The sequence below is a fragment of the Prinia subflava genome, chromosome 5, assembly GCF_021018805.1.
Source record: "Prinia subflava isolate CZ2003 ecotype Zambia chromosome 5, Cam_Psub_1.2, whole genome shotgun sequence".
Lineage (NCBI taxonomy): Eukaryota > Metazoa > Chordata > Aves > Passeriformes > Cisticolidae > Prinia > Prinia subflava.
The window spans coordinates 6,148,542-6,164,994 of NC_086251.1; the positions used below are offsets into that span (position 1 = coordinate 6,148,542).

Below are 16,453 nucleotides of genomic sequence, written 5' to 3' on the forward strand. Positions count from 1 at the left end.
TCAGTTCCTCCTTCCCAGGCACGGGGCAGCCTCTGAACGGCCGCGCTCCCTCCGCGGGCACTGAGCTCAGCTGGACAAACACCTGCCTGCCCAGGATCATTTTTCCAACTATTTCTTTTTAAGGAGACGGGGGGGAAAAAAGCGATTTCCTTCCTTCTTTCTCGGCTGGTGAACTTCCGTGCTTGCCTGGAGCAGCCTCTCTCCGCCTGCACAGGCTCAGCCCGGCCTCGGGACCGCAGGCAAGACCCACCTCCTCCCTTCCGCACCCCGGGGCTCGGGTTGGGTGGGGATTTTTCGCTTTCCCCAAGGCAGGATTTTCCTCACGGTTCAGTCTCAGTGAGGAAACCGAGCTGAGCTTCAGCGTTGCTGCAGCCGGCTGCTGTCAGGGAGGGATTTGGGGGCTGGGCACCCTCCTTGCCCCGGTGTCACCCTGGCTGGATTCCCAGAGTCTCTCAGAGCCTCGTTTCGTCATTCCTGTGTTTTTCCTGTGCCCGGCATTGCCAGGAGCCAGCTGCAGCTGCCTTTTGTCAGGGGCTGCTGATGCGTGTCTGTATCTGTACATATCTTTAGTCTGTGATTATATATATATATATTTGTACATGACACGTAAATATAGTTTTATGTATAAATCAGTGGAGTAGAAAGGTCCTGCCGCAAGAAGCTGAACTGGAGATGCGGGAGTGAGGGGGAACAGAGGGGTGCAGAGAGCTGGGAGAGAGGGAAGTATCAAGAACTTTTCCAAGTGTCACAGAACAGCACTGGGAGGAAGAGGAGGCCAGATGGAGAAGGTGGCTGTGTGTGTCGGGAGAAACTGGTGCAGCAGAGGAGGAGGAGGAGGGAGGAGGCTGAGAAGTGATGAAGCCCGTGAGCTGTCAGGAGGTGGGACAGCTGGAGATGGGGTGAAGGAGCGCAGGGGATGCACCCCGGGGCTGGGAGGAAGCTGGGATGGGGGAAAACCGCTGAAGGTGGCCAGAGGGGACACTAAAAGGGGCAGAGACCGCTGCTGGCAGGCGGGGGGTTCCAGGGAGTGTGACAGCGCTTTGTCCCCTCAGCCCTCGCCCCGTCCCTGTGGCTCCACAGGTGCGGCCGGTGGCGATGGCCGAGGGCGATCCCGGCGTGTTCACGGCCACGGCGCTGCCCGGGGACCCGCGGCTGCTGCCCACGCTGACCAGCGCCTTCCTGGGCACCCGCGTATTCCGGGACATCCTGCACGCCGCCGGCGTGTACAGCGGCGCCGCAGGGGACACGCACCGCGCCGATGTCCCCAGCCCCCTGGGGCTGCGCATGGCAGCGCTCGGCACCCGCGGCGCGGCCGAGAGCTTCACCCTGGACACCTGGACAGGTGAGCAGGGAGCCGCTCCTCCCCAGGGGCTCTGCCAGAGGTGTGCTCCTCTCCGCCTTTGCTGCCTCTCCCGCTCAGTCGCATCTTCCTTCCCCTCATTCTCCGCTCGCCTCGGGGTGGTGTTCCTCTGGAACACGCGGAAAATTCCCCTTTTGTGTGGGAATAAGTGATTTTCATGCTGTAGTTCTATCCCTGCTGGGGCCAGGCTCAGACTAAACGTCACGGGCCCTGGTGAGATGTTTGATGGCACAGACCATCCCTCAGCAGCTTGGCCAGACTCGCTGTCAGCGAGTCACCTGGGAAAAGCAATTCCTTGACCAGTGGGAATCAGTACATAGGGCAGAGGTGGGAATCCAAGTGTTTCCAAGGCTGTTGGCTCTGGCTGTGCCTACAGGGACCTTCAGCCATACGATTCAGTCCCCTGGCTACATGGCCACCCACCAGCTGTACGCCCACCACTCCCTGGTGCACCTGATGGCCTCCAGCATCACCATCCGGCGCCTGGATGGCTCCACACATCCCATCACCGTCCAGCTCCAGAGTTCGTTCGTGCCGCAGAGCCAGGACCTGGACTTGACCCCAGGGCCAGACTTCCAGGGAGCACAGTGAGTGTGGGGAATGGGGGTCCCTGCCCTGAGCCCACTCTCCGTGGGCTGTGGCGCAGTGCCCTGCTCTCCCCTGAGGAACAAACTGCAGATGTAAGGCTGGAGCGGGGTTGGGAGGGTGAGGGATGTGGGGCTGGAATGGTGAGGGGTGTGGAGGCTTCTGTACACCTGCTTCATCCTGGCAGGTGTATAAAAAAACCTCTGAAACTAAGCATAGAAACATTTTTACTACTTGCAACTCCAGAATTATCCCTCACACTGATGTGTGGGAGCAGCGAAGGTGGCAGGGGCTAGATGTTTTTCCAGAGAAGTGAGGCTGGGGAAAACTGGAGATTTGTAGGAGGTGACCTTTAGAACTGGATTCCTGGGACCAGAGAGCATTTGCGACCCTGAGGGCAGGGTCAGACGGGATATCGGGAAGAAACACCTTCCTGAGCCGCTTCCCGTCTCACACAGCTACCTCTACGGGCAGACGCTGGTTCCCGAGGTGAAGGGGGGCCCCCGTCCCGCTGTCCACATGCTGTGGACCCCCATCCCGCACTCGCTGACGCTGGGCGGGGAGGAGCGGGAGCGGCGCTGGGAGCTCCTGACGGCCGTGGCCGGCAGCGAGGAGGAGGCGAAGCGCAGCTACAGCGCGGGGCTGGCGCGGGTGGCCGCGGGCTCCCTGCACCGCTCCCACGTCCGCGCCTGGGCCGCGCTGCGCCGCGGCTGCTCCGTGGAGCTGGACGGGCCCCCGGCCCTGCGCCAGGCGCTCCACGGCTGCCTCTACTACCTGCTGAGCGCCGTCCCGCCCCGGGACAGCCCCGCGGTCCCGTTCCACGGCATCAGCCCCGGCGGCTTGTCCAACGGCACCCGCGGCGAGGACTACTGGGGACACGTCTTCTGGGACCAGGTGAGGGGGACCGTGCTGGCCTTGGCACGGCGAGTGGCGTGGAAGAGACTCCCTCCCTTCACTAGTGATGGAGAAGGCTCCATCCTGCCATCGGGATGAGGGTGTACTCGAAGGATGGGGCTGGCGGGAGCGTCTGGATGCTTCCCCGGCAGCCAATCCCGCCCCGCCGCCTCTCAGGACACCTGGATGTTCCCCAATATCCTGCTGCTGTATCCCGAGGCTGCCCGCGCCATCCTGCAGTACCGCATCCGCACGCTGGAGGGCGCCAGGCGCAACGCGAGGGAACAGGGCTACGAGGTGGGACAGGGACACGGGGCTGGGTTGGCACCGCACCCTGTCCCCAAGGGACACCGGGCTGGGCTGGCACCGGACCCTGTCCCCAAGGGACACCGGGCTGGGCTGGCACCGGACCCTGTCCCCAGGGGGACACCGGGCTGGGCTGGCACCGGACCCTGTCCCCAAGGGACACCGGGCTGGGTTGGCACCGCACCCTGTCCCCAAGGGACACCGGGCTGGGCTGGCACCGGACCCTGTCCCCAAGGGACACCGGGCTGGGCTGGCACCGGACCCTGTCCCCAGGGGGACACCGGGCTGGGCTGGCACCGGACCCTGTCCCCAAGGGACACCGGGCTGGGCTGGCACTGGACCGTGTCCCCAAGGGACACCGGGCCGGGCTGGCACCGGACCCTGTCCCCAGGGGGACACCGGGCTGGGGTGGCACCGGACCCTGTCCCCAGGGGGATCCCGGGCTGTTTCAGCATGGGGTGCTCATGGATGCCTTCTCCTGGCAGGGCGCGAAGTTCCCTTGGGAGAGCGCAGCCACAGGCCGGGAAGTGTGTCCTGAGGAGATCTACGGAGCCCAGGAAATCCATGTCACCGGGGATGTCCTGATGGCCTTCGAGCAGTATTACTGCACCACGCAGGTAAAGGGAGGGTGCTCCACCTGCTGCCCCCGTGGCAGGACACCTGGAGACTGTCACTGTCTCTTCCCTGAGGAACTCTGCTCTCTCTGCTCCGCAGGCTCCCTCCTGCAGCCCTGCCTTCTCTGTCCTTGCTCCTGTGGGCGTCTCAGCATGCTGTTGGCTCAAACCAGGCCAGTCTTTCCTCCATCTCCTCAGAGCTCCTCTCCACCCCCCTGCTGACTTTGAGTCTGGTGCAGCCTCCCTCATGGCCCTGTTTTTCCCCCAGGACCAGAAGATGTTCCGGGAGGATGGGGGCTGGGAGCTGGTGGAAGCCGTGGCTCAGTACTGGTGCAGCAGGATGGTGTGGAGTGAGGAGGAGGAGCTCTACCACATCAGAGGTACCTCTGCCGTGGGAGTGCCGTGGAGAGCAGAGGTTCGGAGCCACCTGGTCCCGTGGAAGCTGTCCCTGCCCATGGCACGGGTGTGGAACAGGATGAGCTTTAAGGCAACCCAAACCACCCTGGGATTCCATGACTTGAAGGTCCCCTTCAGGATGAGGTGTCTGCATGCACCAGCCAGAGCTGTATCCCGGGTTGTTCCTGCTTCAGCACCAGCACTGTGTGTGCTCTCTGCTGAACGTCCCACTGGGACTGTGTGGGGTCCTGCCAGCAGGATCCGGATGGGCAGTAGGGTCCCCTTCCTCCAGCCCTGTCCCTGAGGAGGGGCCCAGAGCCCCTGGGTGTGCTGAGGTGTGAAGTGTCCCCTCCTGTCCCCCCAGGTGTCATGCCCCCAGACGAGTACCACAGCCAGGTGGATAACTCTGCCTACACCAATGCCGTGGCACGGCGCAGGTAATGTTTGGAATGCCTCCTGGGAGCACAGCCTGGCTCTCTGCTCTTCCCCCTGGCACTCTGCAGGGATGGGAGCAGTGGGGCTCCCAAGGGGATCCTTCCTCCCTCTCCTTACACCCCTCTGCAGTCAGAGGAGGAGTGGAGGCTCCCCTGGCTCTTCCAACTTGTTCAGTGCCCACATGAGGCTGAGAGGGATCTCCATTCACAGCAGAGCTTTTCCCTTAGCATTCCATGGGATGTCTGTGCTGTTAGCCAGCTGGAGACATCCACAGCCAGGGGAATGGGCTCCCAGCTCCGTGATGGAAGCTGTTACCCCTGGCTCAATCTCTGCCCCTTGTTCTTCCACAGCAGCTTTTCCTGCAGCTCCTTCTGTCCCCTCTCTCCTCTCACCATCACCCATCCCTGACATAGAACCTTGTTCCTCCTTCTTTCCAGCTTAAACTTTGCCGCTGACATGGCTCGGGACCTGCTGCTGCCGGTGCCGGAGGAGTGGGAGGACTGTGCCAGGAAAATCAAAGTGCCCTTTGATGAGGAGAGAAAGTATCACCCTGAGTACGATGGCTACAGCCCAGGTGAGTGGGGAGGCAGTGACAGCAGCCCATGGAAGCAGCCAGGGGTCACACTTGTAATCCTGAAAGGATCAGAATTCCAACTGGTTCAGACTTAGGAATGGCATAAGAAGAGTCCCTGCTGTTGCTGCAGTGCATCAAGCTGGGCTTGGGGTGGTTTTCCACAATCCTTCCTGGACTGCTGCTCACCAGTGGGCTCAAAACCTTAGGAAATGTGTGAATTGGTGCCTATCTGAGCAGCGCTGTTCCAGGTGAGCCAGTGAAGCAGGCAGACGTGGTCCTGCTGGGGTTCCCACTGATGCACCCCATGAGCGCCGAGGTGCGGAGGAATGACCTGGAGATGTACGAGCCCGTCACGGACCCGGCGGGGCCAGCCATGACCTGGGTGAGGAGAGGGCAGAGCCCGGCTGGGGATTCCCCCCGGGGCTGTCTCCGTGCAGGGGCAGTGCAGAGCTGGGGTGAGCACTGGAAATGCTCGCTCTGGATCGGGGGGGTGGCTGAGGTGCTGTCCTCACAGCGCTGTCACCTTCTCCTCTCCGGCAGAGCATGTTTGCTGTGGGCTGGCTGGAGCTGAAGGAGCTGCAGAGAGCCTGGAGCCAGCTGGAAAAGTGCTTCAGCAACATCACGGAGCCTTTCAAGGTGAGTGGCGGGGCTGCAGATCCCTCCTGCTCCCAGGCAGGGATTGAAACCCACAGAACTGCCTGGAGCACCCCAATTCAACCCCTGCATCATCTCTTTCTCGTGCTGGAGCAGGTCTGGGTGGAGAACTCGGATGGGTCGGGAGCTGTGAACTTCTTGACAGGAATGGGTGGATTCCTGCAGGTCATCCTCTTTGGCTTCACAGGGTTCAGGTGAGACCTGTTGTGTCACTCTTAACTCCCAAGCAACCACTTGTCCCTTAAAATGTCCCTGTTTGGCTGGAGTGAAAGTGGGAACAGGTGAGAGGCTCCTCACAGGTCACATTTGGGATGCAAAATGACATTCCCTAAGCCAGCTCTCTGGTTCAGCAGCAGCATCGTCCTGTCTCCTTTGGATGTGGTGAGGAAACACCTCCTGCAGCCTCCCTGTGGCCTTCCTGCTCACGTGTGGCTCCGGGAGCCTCCCTGGAGTGAAGTGCCGGGCAGGCATCGCCTCAGCTTTGAAATATCCTGAGAAAACATGGAGCCGTTTGTGTAATTTCAGAGCTGTGGTGGTTTCCACCCTGGAGCCGCCGTCTCTTCAGCCTATTCCTGGTTTAATTGAGGTTGGATCAGGCCTTTTGATTCCCAGTGAAAACTTCCAGCCCTAACTACGTGTTTTCACTCCATGTGTGTGGCCAGGGCTGCTGGGAAACCCACCCCATTCCTTGGCAGGGCTGTGTGTGAGCTGCCATACTCCCAGCTGGAAAAGCCGCCCATTCCCGGGGGGAGCTGGGTGTGAGCTGCCGTATTCCCAGATGGAAATCTTGGCTTTGGCCAGGCTGGGAGGTCTCCAGAAGCTCTGTGTGTGCTGTGTTGGGCCGCTCATGGCACAGGCTCAAGCCACGGCTTTGGGGCTCTGGCCGAATTCCAGAGGTGGCCGTGACATTGTGCAGCCGTGCTCCCGCCTTTCCCGCCGTGGGACACGGATCCACTGCCCAGCACTGGGGCTCCCCCAGCCCCCAAGCCTCCCCCCAGCCCTCTGCATTCCCTCAGGCCCTCTCGGCGTTCTGGAGCTGCTGGTGGAGAGCTCTCCAGGATTTGGGTCTGGGACAAGAGGGGCCGTTGTTTTTCCTCAAAGGCAACGCCCACACAGGCAGCTTGGCTTTGGCTCAGGGATGGAGGGAGAAGTCGGGATGTTTCTGGGCAAGGCACGAACAGCTGTGTTGCAGCCCTCCATCCTGCGAAAGTGGGAGCTGAGGTGGGTGTCTGAGGGTCACCTGCTCCAAGAGGAGCAGGGCATTCCTGAAGTTTTGCCAGCGCAGCTGCTGCTGAAGCCAGGCTCTGAACTGGAGCAGGGAATTGAGCTGTGGGTTTTTTTAATATGAAATGTAACCCTATGGAAACCCCGGGCTCCAGCTGCAGAACTGGAATGGAACAGGAATATCTTGGAATGAGCTGTGGAATCACAGTTGCTCCTCACCAGGTGCTCCATCAGTGTGTTTGGGATTTGCCCAGGAATCCTTGGATGCACCAAGGACCCTTTCAGACTCCTCTGGTGTGCATGAGGTGGTGATGCCTGGAGAGGTGGCTGCTCCCCGAGCTAGGGTCCTCTGTGGCTCCTGCTCTTCTCACCCTGAGGTGCTCCTGCCTTTCCAGGATCACAAGGTCCGGCCTCCTCTTCGATCCCGCCTTTCCCGACAACATCACCAAGCTGAAAGTCTCCAGTGTCTCCTACTTGGGCAACAAACTGGAGGTCACCATCACCAGGGAGGAGATCAGGATGGAAGTGACTGAGACCTCCTGGGACCCTCCAGCATCCCCCCTGGAAGCTGTGCTGGAGTCGGGACAGCACTTTCCCCTGTGGGAAGGTATGGCAGTAGTGCCTGCATCTGCTCCCTGAAACAATTTGGGAAGGAACCTTTCCCTTATCTCACACCAGACTTTTCTGTTGCAGGGCACAGCGTCTCCTTCCCCACAGCACCCGGATGGATCCAGAGGTCACCCAGCAGGACCCCCTAAACCCTGGCTGATCCAGGTGTTGCCCACTGGAGCAGCACATCCGGGATGTTGGTGGAGGGGGAAGGTAACAGTGGGAGGAAAGGAGGTGCCAGGCTGTGCCAGGAGGCCTTTGCCCCTCCAGAACAGGGTGTGCCACCTGTCCCTGTGTGCCACCTGTCCTTGTGGCCCCGGGGGGGGTGGGGTCAGTGCCTGGAGCTGTCACCACATCTGGGCCCCCCTCTCCCCTCCACACATCCCTTACTCGGCACAGGAGAGGAAACCGAGCTGGAAAATGACCATTTCAACCGTGTTTTCTAAACACTCAGGAGTTGTTTATGCTCTCAGCGTTTGTGTTTGTAAGGAAGCCCATTCCTGACTCCAGGATCCTGACTCCAGCTCCTCCAGCACGTCCTGTCCTGCTCGTGCCTTCCCCGTGCGTTGTTCCGTGGGCTCAGGGGGCTGTGGAGGCTCAGCCAGTGCTGTTTCACCACATGAATGACGTTTTGGCACTAAAAATTACTCCAAAACACGCAGCCGAAAGCCTTTTAACCCACGCAGCTCCTTTCCTGTTATTTGGTGTGTAGCATCCCTCACGTGTTTTTAAACCCTTATCTATGTTATTCCCTCTCTTTTCAAGTACCTCTGGAGTTAATCCTTTCTCACTTGGCATCTGAAGGGCTGCAGGAAGCCTGGACATCAGTGATCTGTAGTATTATCCTGTCAGATGGTGACAAGGGCAGCATTTTCCCATGCCTGAGCAGCCTCGGGGCGAGCCAAGAGCTGCTGTGGGTTTGCCCAGGACGTTTTCGGTGTCCCAGAAATCCCAAGGAATTCCCGTGCCTGCACAGGGCGGGCATGGTGCCCCCAGCCCCTCACTCTCAGCATCCTCCCCTCCGCACCCTCCGTGTCCCCGGGGGCCGTGCAGAGCAGCCCTGGGTGGGAGCAGGGAATGCCGAAGGCGTTCCCTGCCCCGAGGGGTCTGTCCTGGCCAAACCAACCCCAGGAATCTCGGCCCGGTTTATAAAAAGCCCCGCGGCTGCTCCGTGCCCCGAAGCATCTGGGAATGCTTAGGGCTGGAGCAGGGACTCTCCCGCTGCCGTGTAATTACTTGGGTCCTGCTCCGGCCTCATCAGAGCCACCAGCCGCTAATTAGCGGCGACTCTTGGCACGACAAAGGGACCGTGCTGTTCCCAGCGCCGTGTACTTGCACCGGGATTGGGATTTGGATGGGGCTGGGGTACAGCCCCGCTCTGAGCCAGGGATAGTTGCCATTAAGGGGGGTTTATCCTCAAAAAAGGGGTCTTTACTCCCAAAATGAGCCATTTCCAGCCCAAGCAGAGAGAGCAGGGAGCAGTGGGGGTGCATCCCAACTCCCCCCCTGTCCTGGCTGGGACTGGCTGGGGATGTCTGTGTTGCTGTAATGAGTTTGCAGGTCTCAGCTCCTCTTTAGGATGGGGAGGGGATGCCCCATTTGCTTCCTCCTGCCTCCGCGAAGCCCAGGAGCCTCTCTGCTTCCTCCCCTCCTCGGTCCTGGGGGTCCCGGTGGCCAGAGGTGGCCCTAAGGGCCATGGAAATGTCTCCCGGCTGCCGGGAGCTGGATCAGAGCCGAAATTCCCTATTTGTGTTTTCTGTTCCGCACTCCCTGCCCCTTTCCACACGCAGGAACTCGCGCTGTGTGAAGCCTTTAATGATTTAAGTAGCAACCACGGAAGCTGGGGCTTCACACGAGATAACAAGCGAAAAAACCGCACAGAATGAACAAAAAAAGTGGGGTTGGGTAGCGGGGTGGCAGGGAGGGGCCGGTGGCCTTTTTGGGGGGCCACCAGCGGTGCAGAGGAGGTTCCACCAGCCCTTCATCCTGCGTCACTGGTCCTCGTCGTCGCCCCCGCTGAACTGGTAGGTGAAGAAGCCGACGGACTCGTGGGCCAGCTTGGAGAGGTGGATGACGCCGGTGACAATGAGGGCTCCGAGCAGGAGGGGCAGCACCACGCTGCCCGCCGTGGCCAGGGCGTTGTAGCACCGCGCCTTGGAGCTGAAGTGCCGAGCAGCCTCCACATCCCCGGACACCTTCCTGTCCCGAGCCTGCAACAGCCGAGGAGAGAATTTCCCTCAGCTCCCCCTTGCAGCCCCTTCCCACTCCCCTTCCCACAGCCCCCTTCTTGCAGTCCTTTTCCTGCAGCCCCGTCCTGCTCCAGCACTTTCCCCCTTGCAACCCACAATCCATCCGTCCATCCATCCATCCATCCATCCATCCATCCATCCATCCATCCATCCATCCATCCATCCCAGGCTGCTCCTGCTCCCCTCCGGCCTCGCATCCTTTCCCACTTGTGTTTTCCTTCTTGCTTCATCCAGAGCCTCGCTGGCTCCAGCCCCTGCTTGTTCCCATCTTTCTATCCCAGTCTAGTCCAGCTGGAGCTGGGATTTTCCCTCCTGTTCCCTCCAGAGCCTCGCTGGCTCCAGCCCCTGCCTGTTCCCATCTTTCTAGTCCAGCTGGAGCTGGGATTTTCCCTCCTGCTTCGTTTGGCGCCTCTCTGACTCCAGCCCTTGCCTGCCCCATCTTTCCACATCTGGAGCTGCTCCTGCCGGGGGGTGGAGGCATCACGGCCCCCGTGGCATTTTTTAGGATCGAGCTGCTGCCCCTCGGGTGGTGGGCAGGGGGCTGTGGTTATCCAAGGCTGTCCCACAACCTCCGGAATCAGTGGCAGGAAAAGCAGGGAGGATTCACCGGCGGCAGGTGTCACCCGCCTGTGGAGAGTGCTGGGATCTGCCCGCCCCAGCCCGCCCGGGAGTTATGCCAAGTGCTCGGTGCCTCCTTGGGCATCCCTCCCGGCGCGGGCAGGGATTCCCGGGGGCCCGGAGCGTCCCGGTGCCGCGGGTCCCGTACCTTGACGGCGAAGGCGAGCGCCACGAAGCCCAGGCAGCAGAAGTTCATGTAGAGGGTGTTGAAGATGGCCCAGACGAGGTGGTCGCGGGGCGCGGGGGCGGCGGGGGGCGAGCCCCGCTTGGAGGGCGGCTGCTCCTCCCGCGGATACGAGGTGTCCATGGCCACGGAGAGGGGCACCCGCGGCTCCGGCAGCCTCGGGGGAGCGCGGCCGGCACCCCTTTTATACCCCTGCTCCGCTAAATATAAACCTGGGAAATTACAGCCCTGAGCGGTGTGGTTGTCCCACAGGCCGGGCTGGGAGAAAGGCTGGGATGGCGAACCCGCGGGCTTTTTATAGCCAGCCTTCCTCCCGGGCTGAGGAGCACGGGTGGCTCCAGCGTGACTCTGACACCGCAGGAGGGTCGCTCCAAGGCGGACCCCCGGACCAGCACGGCGCTGGCTGCCACATGTACCCCCAACCCCACCCTCCAGGTGTGCCGGGCAGGGCAGACCCCCCTCGGGCGGAAGAAATGGGAAGTTAATACGGAAAGGTGGAAGAGCCACATCCATGGGGCTCCCCGGCAGCAGTGGGGAGGCAGGGCTGCAGGGTGGGGGGCGTGAGCAGCCAAAACACACGGAGGGGCTTTAATTTCCTTTTTCTGCTGTGCCCAAGGTGTTGGGAAGAAACTTCCCTGGGATTTGGGCTGGAAGCGCTCTACGCCGCGGCAGGATGGAGACAAGGAGAGGAGCAGGAGGAAGAGGAGGAGGAGGACGCCACAGAGATGCCCGAGGACTCCCTGCAGCGTCCCGCCGTGAATGAAGTGACAAGCGAGGGCGTTTGGCCGGACGAACTTTATTGGTGGCAGCCGTGACTACAGGTGCGCCACAGGTGCCAGGAAGCGCGAGCAGAGCGACGGGGCGGGGGGCTGTCCCCCACGCCCCAGCCCGGCCGCCCCGTCCCCTCCCGCGGGGACACCGGCGGTGTGGGCAGCGAGGGGACCGGGGGGCACCCCCTTCGCCCCCGAGCCCCGAGCGAGCGCATTTTTGGAGGCAAGGAGGGAGGGGGGCAGCATTCCGCGGGTGGGGTCAGTTGGCCGTGATTCTGTAGAAGACGAGGACGGTGATGGCGATGCAGATCACCCAGACGACGGCGACCACCAGGGAGCAGATGATGTTGGCCACCCTCGCGCGGTGGCTGTGACGCCGGGCACCCTCCAGGTCCCCCACCGACTTGCAGTCACGGGCCTGGGGGGCAAACGGGGGGCTCAGTGTGTGGGGGGCACTCGCTGGAGGGCAAACTCACCGGGGGTGGCCGCAAGGTTGTGCTGGGACCCCAGGAAAATGTCACCCAGGGCACGGGGTGAGGCCACCGGGCACTGCCCCGCCGTCCCGGCACTCGGGGGGTGCACACAGCGTTGGGGGTCTCAGGGTGGGGTGGCATCGGGGCGTAGGGGGTTGGGAGACCAGACTGAGGGTGGGAGATTGGATCTGGGAATCCGGGAATGGAAGAGGGGTTTGGAGGGGAGTGGGTAGGGGAGAGAGAGGACCGGGGTGGAGGGGGGTGATGTCAGGGAGGGCTGGGGAGGAGGAGACGGGACTGGGGGAGCCCGGGGTGAGGGAAAGGTCCGAGTCGGGCTGGGTCGGGAGGTCCCGGGTCGGGTTGGATGGGAGGTCCGGAGTTGGAGAGGGAGTCGGGACGTGTCCCGGGCTCGGTCCAGGGAGGGGCTGGCTGGGAGTCAGTCTGGGTGGGGGTCCCGGGGCGGATCAGGACTATATCCGGGGTGTCTGGCGGGGGTCCCCGGTCCGCTCCTCACCTTGACGGAGTAGACGAGCGGGGGGAAGCCGAGGCAGCCCAGCCCGCCCACCGCGCACCACAGCAGCACATTGAACACCGACCAGAGCAAGAAGTCCTGGGGCTGCGGGTCGGACCGGGGGCCGGGGGCGGCCGCACCCCATTTGGAGGATTGCAGTGGGATGGACACGTCCGCCTGCCTGGGCTCCATGGTCGGGAATGAACGCCTGGAATGGGAAGGGAACGAGCTCAGGGCGGGGGACCGGCCCCGCACCGCCCCGCAGAGAGAGGGCGGGGGGGGAGCACAACCATTAGCGACCATTAGCGACCATTAGCGACCATTAACCAACATCATTCCCTGGCTCGGTTAGAGACACTTGGGCTGGGAAACCGATCCGTGAGGAAACCGAAAAATGAGGACCACGTTGGCATCGAAAGCGAAGGGATCGAGAACCCGTAGGAGACCGAATACTGAGAACTGTGTAATTTAAGACCGGTGCACGAGAGTTTATTTGGGTTTTTGTCTGTATGGATATGGGAAACATCAGGTATGGAGCCATGTGTGGATGGGATGTTTTCCATGGCACGTCCTGGCCAGAGCAAAGTGATGCCTTCATTCTCTGTCACTACAAACTTCGTGCTGGAGCGTTTCATTCTCTTCCCGAGTTTCGGTGACACATGGGCTGTGGGGAGCTGTCCATGGCAGTGGTCACAGGTGCGAGGGAGGGAGGCTTTGCTGGTGACTGGTTTGGGCTGGGAAAGGGTCAGTTTTTAACGTGTTAGCTTGTGTGGGGCTGCCCTTCGGATTTGTGCTGGAAACTTGATAAAGGCAGGGACAAGGAGGAAGAGGGGATCTTGGAGCGATGGCCTTTGCTGTCCTGAGTTCCCACTGGATGTACTGGGGTTTGGGCAGGCCAAGCCTGGGGCCGGGTAGGCAGCAGATCCTGTTTGCAGCGAGAAGCCCGTGTTTTCCAGGAAAAAAGCAGAGAAAGAAATGATTCACCAGAGGCTCAGTGCCAGGCACCCTGCAACAAATATCCTCTGTGTTAATGAGTGGGATTTCTGACATGTTACGAGTGTGGTGTCTTGGCAGGAGCCCGACGTTCGTGGGGAGAGGGAAAAACACGGTTTTGTTCCCATCCTTGTGGGGCCCCGAGGACAGGGGCCTGCCGAGGGCGAGCGGTGCAAAGGGGAAGGGGGAAGCCAGGCCAGCTGCATGGCTGAGGCTCTGCCAGATGGGCCGTGGCCAGGGTTTTCCGTGCCCCTGCCGGGGTCGCTCCGGACTGTGCCGGAGCCGCGCAGGGAGCGGCACGTGTGGCACGGGAGGTGCGAGGATCGCTGCCCTGCCGGCCCTGCCAGCCCAGGGACAGCGACGGCTGCTGCTTGGCTCCGGCCCAAATTCCCTCCCCTGTGGGATTAGGAGAGAATCTGGAGTGTAAATGCAGGGGATATGGGCCACTGAATAGCGAACCAATGTGATTTCACCAGAAGCCATTTATTGTTTACAACACAACTCCAATTATAGATTCCAAGTCTCCCGCCCCTGTGGGCACACATCTCTGGATTGGCTAAGTTGCTTGCTCAAGAGGCAGGTACGTCTCCTTCAGGACACCTAGTTGGTCAAATGTCCATCATCACATCCTGCCTTCTGTGTCTAGGGTTTACATTCTTTGTGGACAGATTCTCAGGCTCTCTGTTCTTATTTTAATCTCGTTATTTTCCCAGTAACCCTGATGAGCTCCTGAGAACCCTGAAAACAAGACTGCGGTGGCTTGATAAGATTTCTCCCAAACGGTTTGGCTGGTGCATCAAACTGGCTTATACAGATGCATTGCTACACGTAAATATGAGGAAACTGCTGGTTTGGGATGAGTTTAATAGCGAAAGCAAAGGCTGCACATGCCAGCGAAGCAAGACACGCGATTCAATCCCTGCTTCCTGTTGCAGGAAGATGGGCAGCTGTCCTCGGGAAAACCCAGTCCAGGCAAGTGGGATGGGGACTGTGAGTCACAGCAGGATCCCAAATCGCCTGGCTGTAGGGGAGAGACATGGAATCCAGCCCCGGTGGGGCCATTTCGGGATGGAGCCGCAGCACACACCAGCCCCTTCTCTCTGGGAGCCTCTCCAGCCCTGCTGACCCTACTCAATCCCATTCCAGCTCCTCCCGCTCAAGCCTTTTGCGTATCCCGCCCCACCAAAGCCCCGCTGCGCTCAGCTCTGCTTGCTGCCAGCCCTTCCTGAGGACGGAGGTGCTCCCGGTGACACCCTGGGAAGGAACCGGCTCCACCCGTGTCCTCCTTGACCCTTGCAAGAGCTCCACACCCCGTATGGATGCAGTATCCCGGCTCATGGCGCCCGGTGTGTCCCCTGAGCATTGTCGCTGTGATGAGGGACAGATGTGCCCCCTCCCCCAGGTACATCCCACGGGCTGATGCTGTTTCTCCTCAGGCCAAGCTGCCGTGGAGGAAACCCCAAACCACTTCCCTGTGATATGAAACCAGGATGAGGCAAAAGAAAAAAGGAACCTTTATTTCAAGGACCAGGGTTTCTCTGAACCAGGTGCTTTTTTTCTCAGAATTGTTTTGAGGCAGCCGGCGCTCCAGACTCCGAGCAAAGCAGCAAGCAGGATGTGTGGGAATGCGTGGGGGTCGGGGATGCTCAGCTCCTCTCTGGGGAGCGCTGTCCATCCCCAGACACCTCCAGCCAGGTCACCCACCAGCAAGGGCCCCACAAAAGCTCCGAGTGGGGAGGGAACATGGACAGGACAGCAGCAGGCTCCGGGTGAGGCACGTGGATGGCCATTTTGCAGTTTCTGTGACAGCAGGGCACTGCCCGGCTCCCAGAGGTGAGGAGAGCTCCGGGCAGGGAAGCAGAGCCCGCGGGATGAGGAGGGGACTAAATGGGGCCGGAGAAATGGCTGGGCCCGTACGAGCGCCCGGCGTGCACTGCTCCGGTGGTGACCACGACGACGACGACGACGACGGTGATGACGATGACGATGTTGATCACCAGGGCCGTGATGTTGAGGCACTTGGCCGTGGAGCCGTAGCTCAGTGCGCCGCTGTTGTCACCCAGCATTTTGCGGTCCCTGGCCTGGGGGCAGGCAGAGGCAGAGTCAGGGGCGCTGCAGCGGGGCACCCCGGGGGGTTCAGGAGGGTGGGAGAAGTGCTGGAGGTGCCAGACTCGGCTAAACATCCCCCAAAACCCCGGGGATACCCTGAGGTGCCCACTGCTCTCCCCGCCCCAACCCCCTGCCATCTCCAGAGCTTCCAGCGGGGACTCTGTGGGGTCAGTGGTCCATGAAGAGGGGACTCTGTGGGGTCAGTGGGGCACCCTCTGGTCTGCGGTTTCTGGGGTCCACTGGACACCCCGAACTGAGGCTCTGCGGGGTTCATGGGTCACCCGGGCTGGGGGCTCAGTGGGGTCCAAGAGGGTTCTGTGGGGTTCATGGGTCACCCGGGCTGGGGGCTCAGTGGGTGTCCCTGAGGTCAGGGACTCAGAGAGGTCCCCGGGGCCACCCCCAGCCTCCCGTGTCCCCCCGGGCTGCCCACCTTGACGGAGAAGAAGAACGCCAGGAAGCCGAGGCAGCAGAAATTGCCGTACAGGGTGGTGAAGAGGGACCACACGAGGTGGTCCCGGGGCGGCGGCGGCTCCTCCACCACCACCGTGGTGCTCTGGGACACCTCCGTCGTGGGCCGGGGCATCTCCTCCATGCTCACCTCCCCCGGCAGGATCTCGTACGGCGGCAGTGGCTTATGCATCTGTGGGGCTCGGCGACACTGTCGGCGACACCTGGGGAACCTGCGGCGGTTTGGGAGGTGGAGGCACCGCGGGGCGGGCGCAGCGGCGGTGGTTTCGTTTCTCCGAAAATTTAGGACTGAGCGGGAAGAGGCCGCCCCTCCGGACGCCCCTGTAAGGGCAGAGGAGACTCCTCCTCCGCGGCGGGGAGAACCCCGGACCCGATTTCCTCCTTCCCTGTTTGTCTGACCTCTCTTTACCCCTTTCGTTGCCCCTTC

At 61.4% G+C, this 16,453-nt stretch overlaps 4 protein-coding genes across 6 annotated transcripts; 1 reads left to right on the forward strand and 3 right to left on the reverse strand.

Moving 5' to 3' along the window:
- PGGHG (protein-glucosylgalactosylhydroxylysine glucosidase) lies at nt 1-8,319 on the forward strand. Of its 3 annotated transcripts, XR_010080471.1 has the most exons (15): nt 775-879; nt 1,081-1,342; nt 1,737-1,947; nt 2,404-2,839; nt 3,017-3,136; nt 3,631-3,762; nt 4,028-4,139; nt 4,520-4,592; nt 5,028-5,164; nt 5,413-5,546; nt 5,705-5,800; nt 5,915-6,012; nt 7,438-7,649; nt 7,736-7,864; nt 8,106-8,319. XR_010080471.1 is itself a non-coding variant. In XM_063397847.1 (14 exons), exons 2-14 carry the CDS (start codon nt 1,096-1,098, stop codon nt 7,798-7,800), a joined length of 2,073 nt encoding a protein of 690 aa, XP_063253917.1. In that variant the 5' UTR covers nt 1-239; nt 1,081-1,095; the 3' UTR covers nt 7,801-8,318. The 3 variants fall into 3 exon arrangements, 2 of the variants coding, with proteins under 2 accessions (XP_063253917.1, XP_063253916.1); XM_063397847.1 differs by lacking the exon at nt 775-879 and adding an exon at nt 1-239 and having other exon boundaries at nt 7,736-8,318; XM_063397846.1 differs by having other exon boundaries at nt 7,736-8,319.
- A 220-nt stretch (nt 8,320-8,539) lies between these two features.
- Nucleotides 8,540-11,295, reverse strand: IFITM5 (interferon induced transmembrane protein 5). Its single transcript, XM_063397855.1, has 2 exons — nt 10,667-11,295; nt 8,540-9,861 (listed from the first exon to the last, which is right to left on the reverse strand). Exons 1-2 carry the CDS (start codon nt 11,213-11,215, stop codon nt 9,643-9,645), a joined length of 768 nt encoding a protein of 255 aa, XP_063253925.1. The 5' UTR covers nt 11,216-11,295; the 3' UTR covers nt 8,540-9,642.
- Nucleotides 11,296-11,408: 113 nt separating this feature from the next.
- On the reverse strand, nt 11,409-12,693 carry LOC134550917 (interferon-induced transmembrane protein 5-like). The gene is made up of 2 exons (XM_063397856.1): nt 12,460-12,693; nt 11,409-11,890 (listed from the first exon to the last, which is right to left on the reverse strand). Exons 1-2 carry the CDS (start codon nt 12,646-12,648, stop codon nt 11,732-11,734), a joined length of 348 nt encoding a protein of 115 aa, XP_063253926.1. The 5' UTR covers nt 12,649-12,693; the 3' UTR covers nt 11,409-11,731.
- Nucleotides 12,694-14,940: 2,247 nt separating this feature from the next.
- LOC134550918 (interferon-induced transmembrane protein 1-like) lies at nt 14,941-16,352 on the reverse strand. The gene is made up of 2 exons (XM_063397858.1): nt 15,989-16,352; nt 14,941-15,530 (listed from the first exon to the last, which is right to left on the reverse strand). Exons 1-2 carry the CDS (start codon nt 16,196-16,198, stop codon nt 15,333-15,335), a joined length of 408 nt encoding a protein of 135 aa, XP_063253928.1. The 5' UTR covers nt 16,199-16,352; the 3' UTR covers nt 14,941-15,332.
- Between the last annotated feature and the right edge of the window lie 101 nt (nt 16,353-16,453).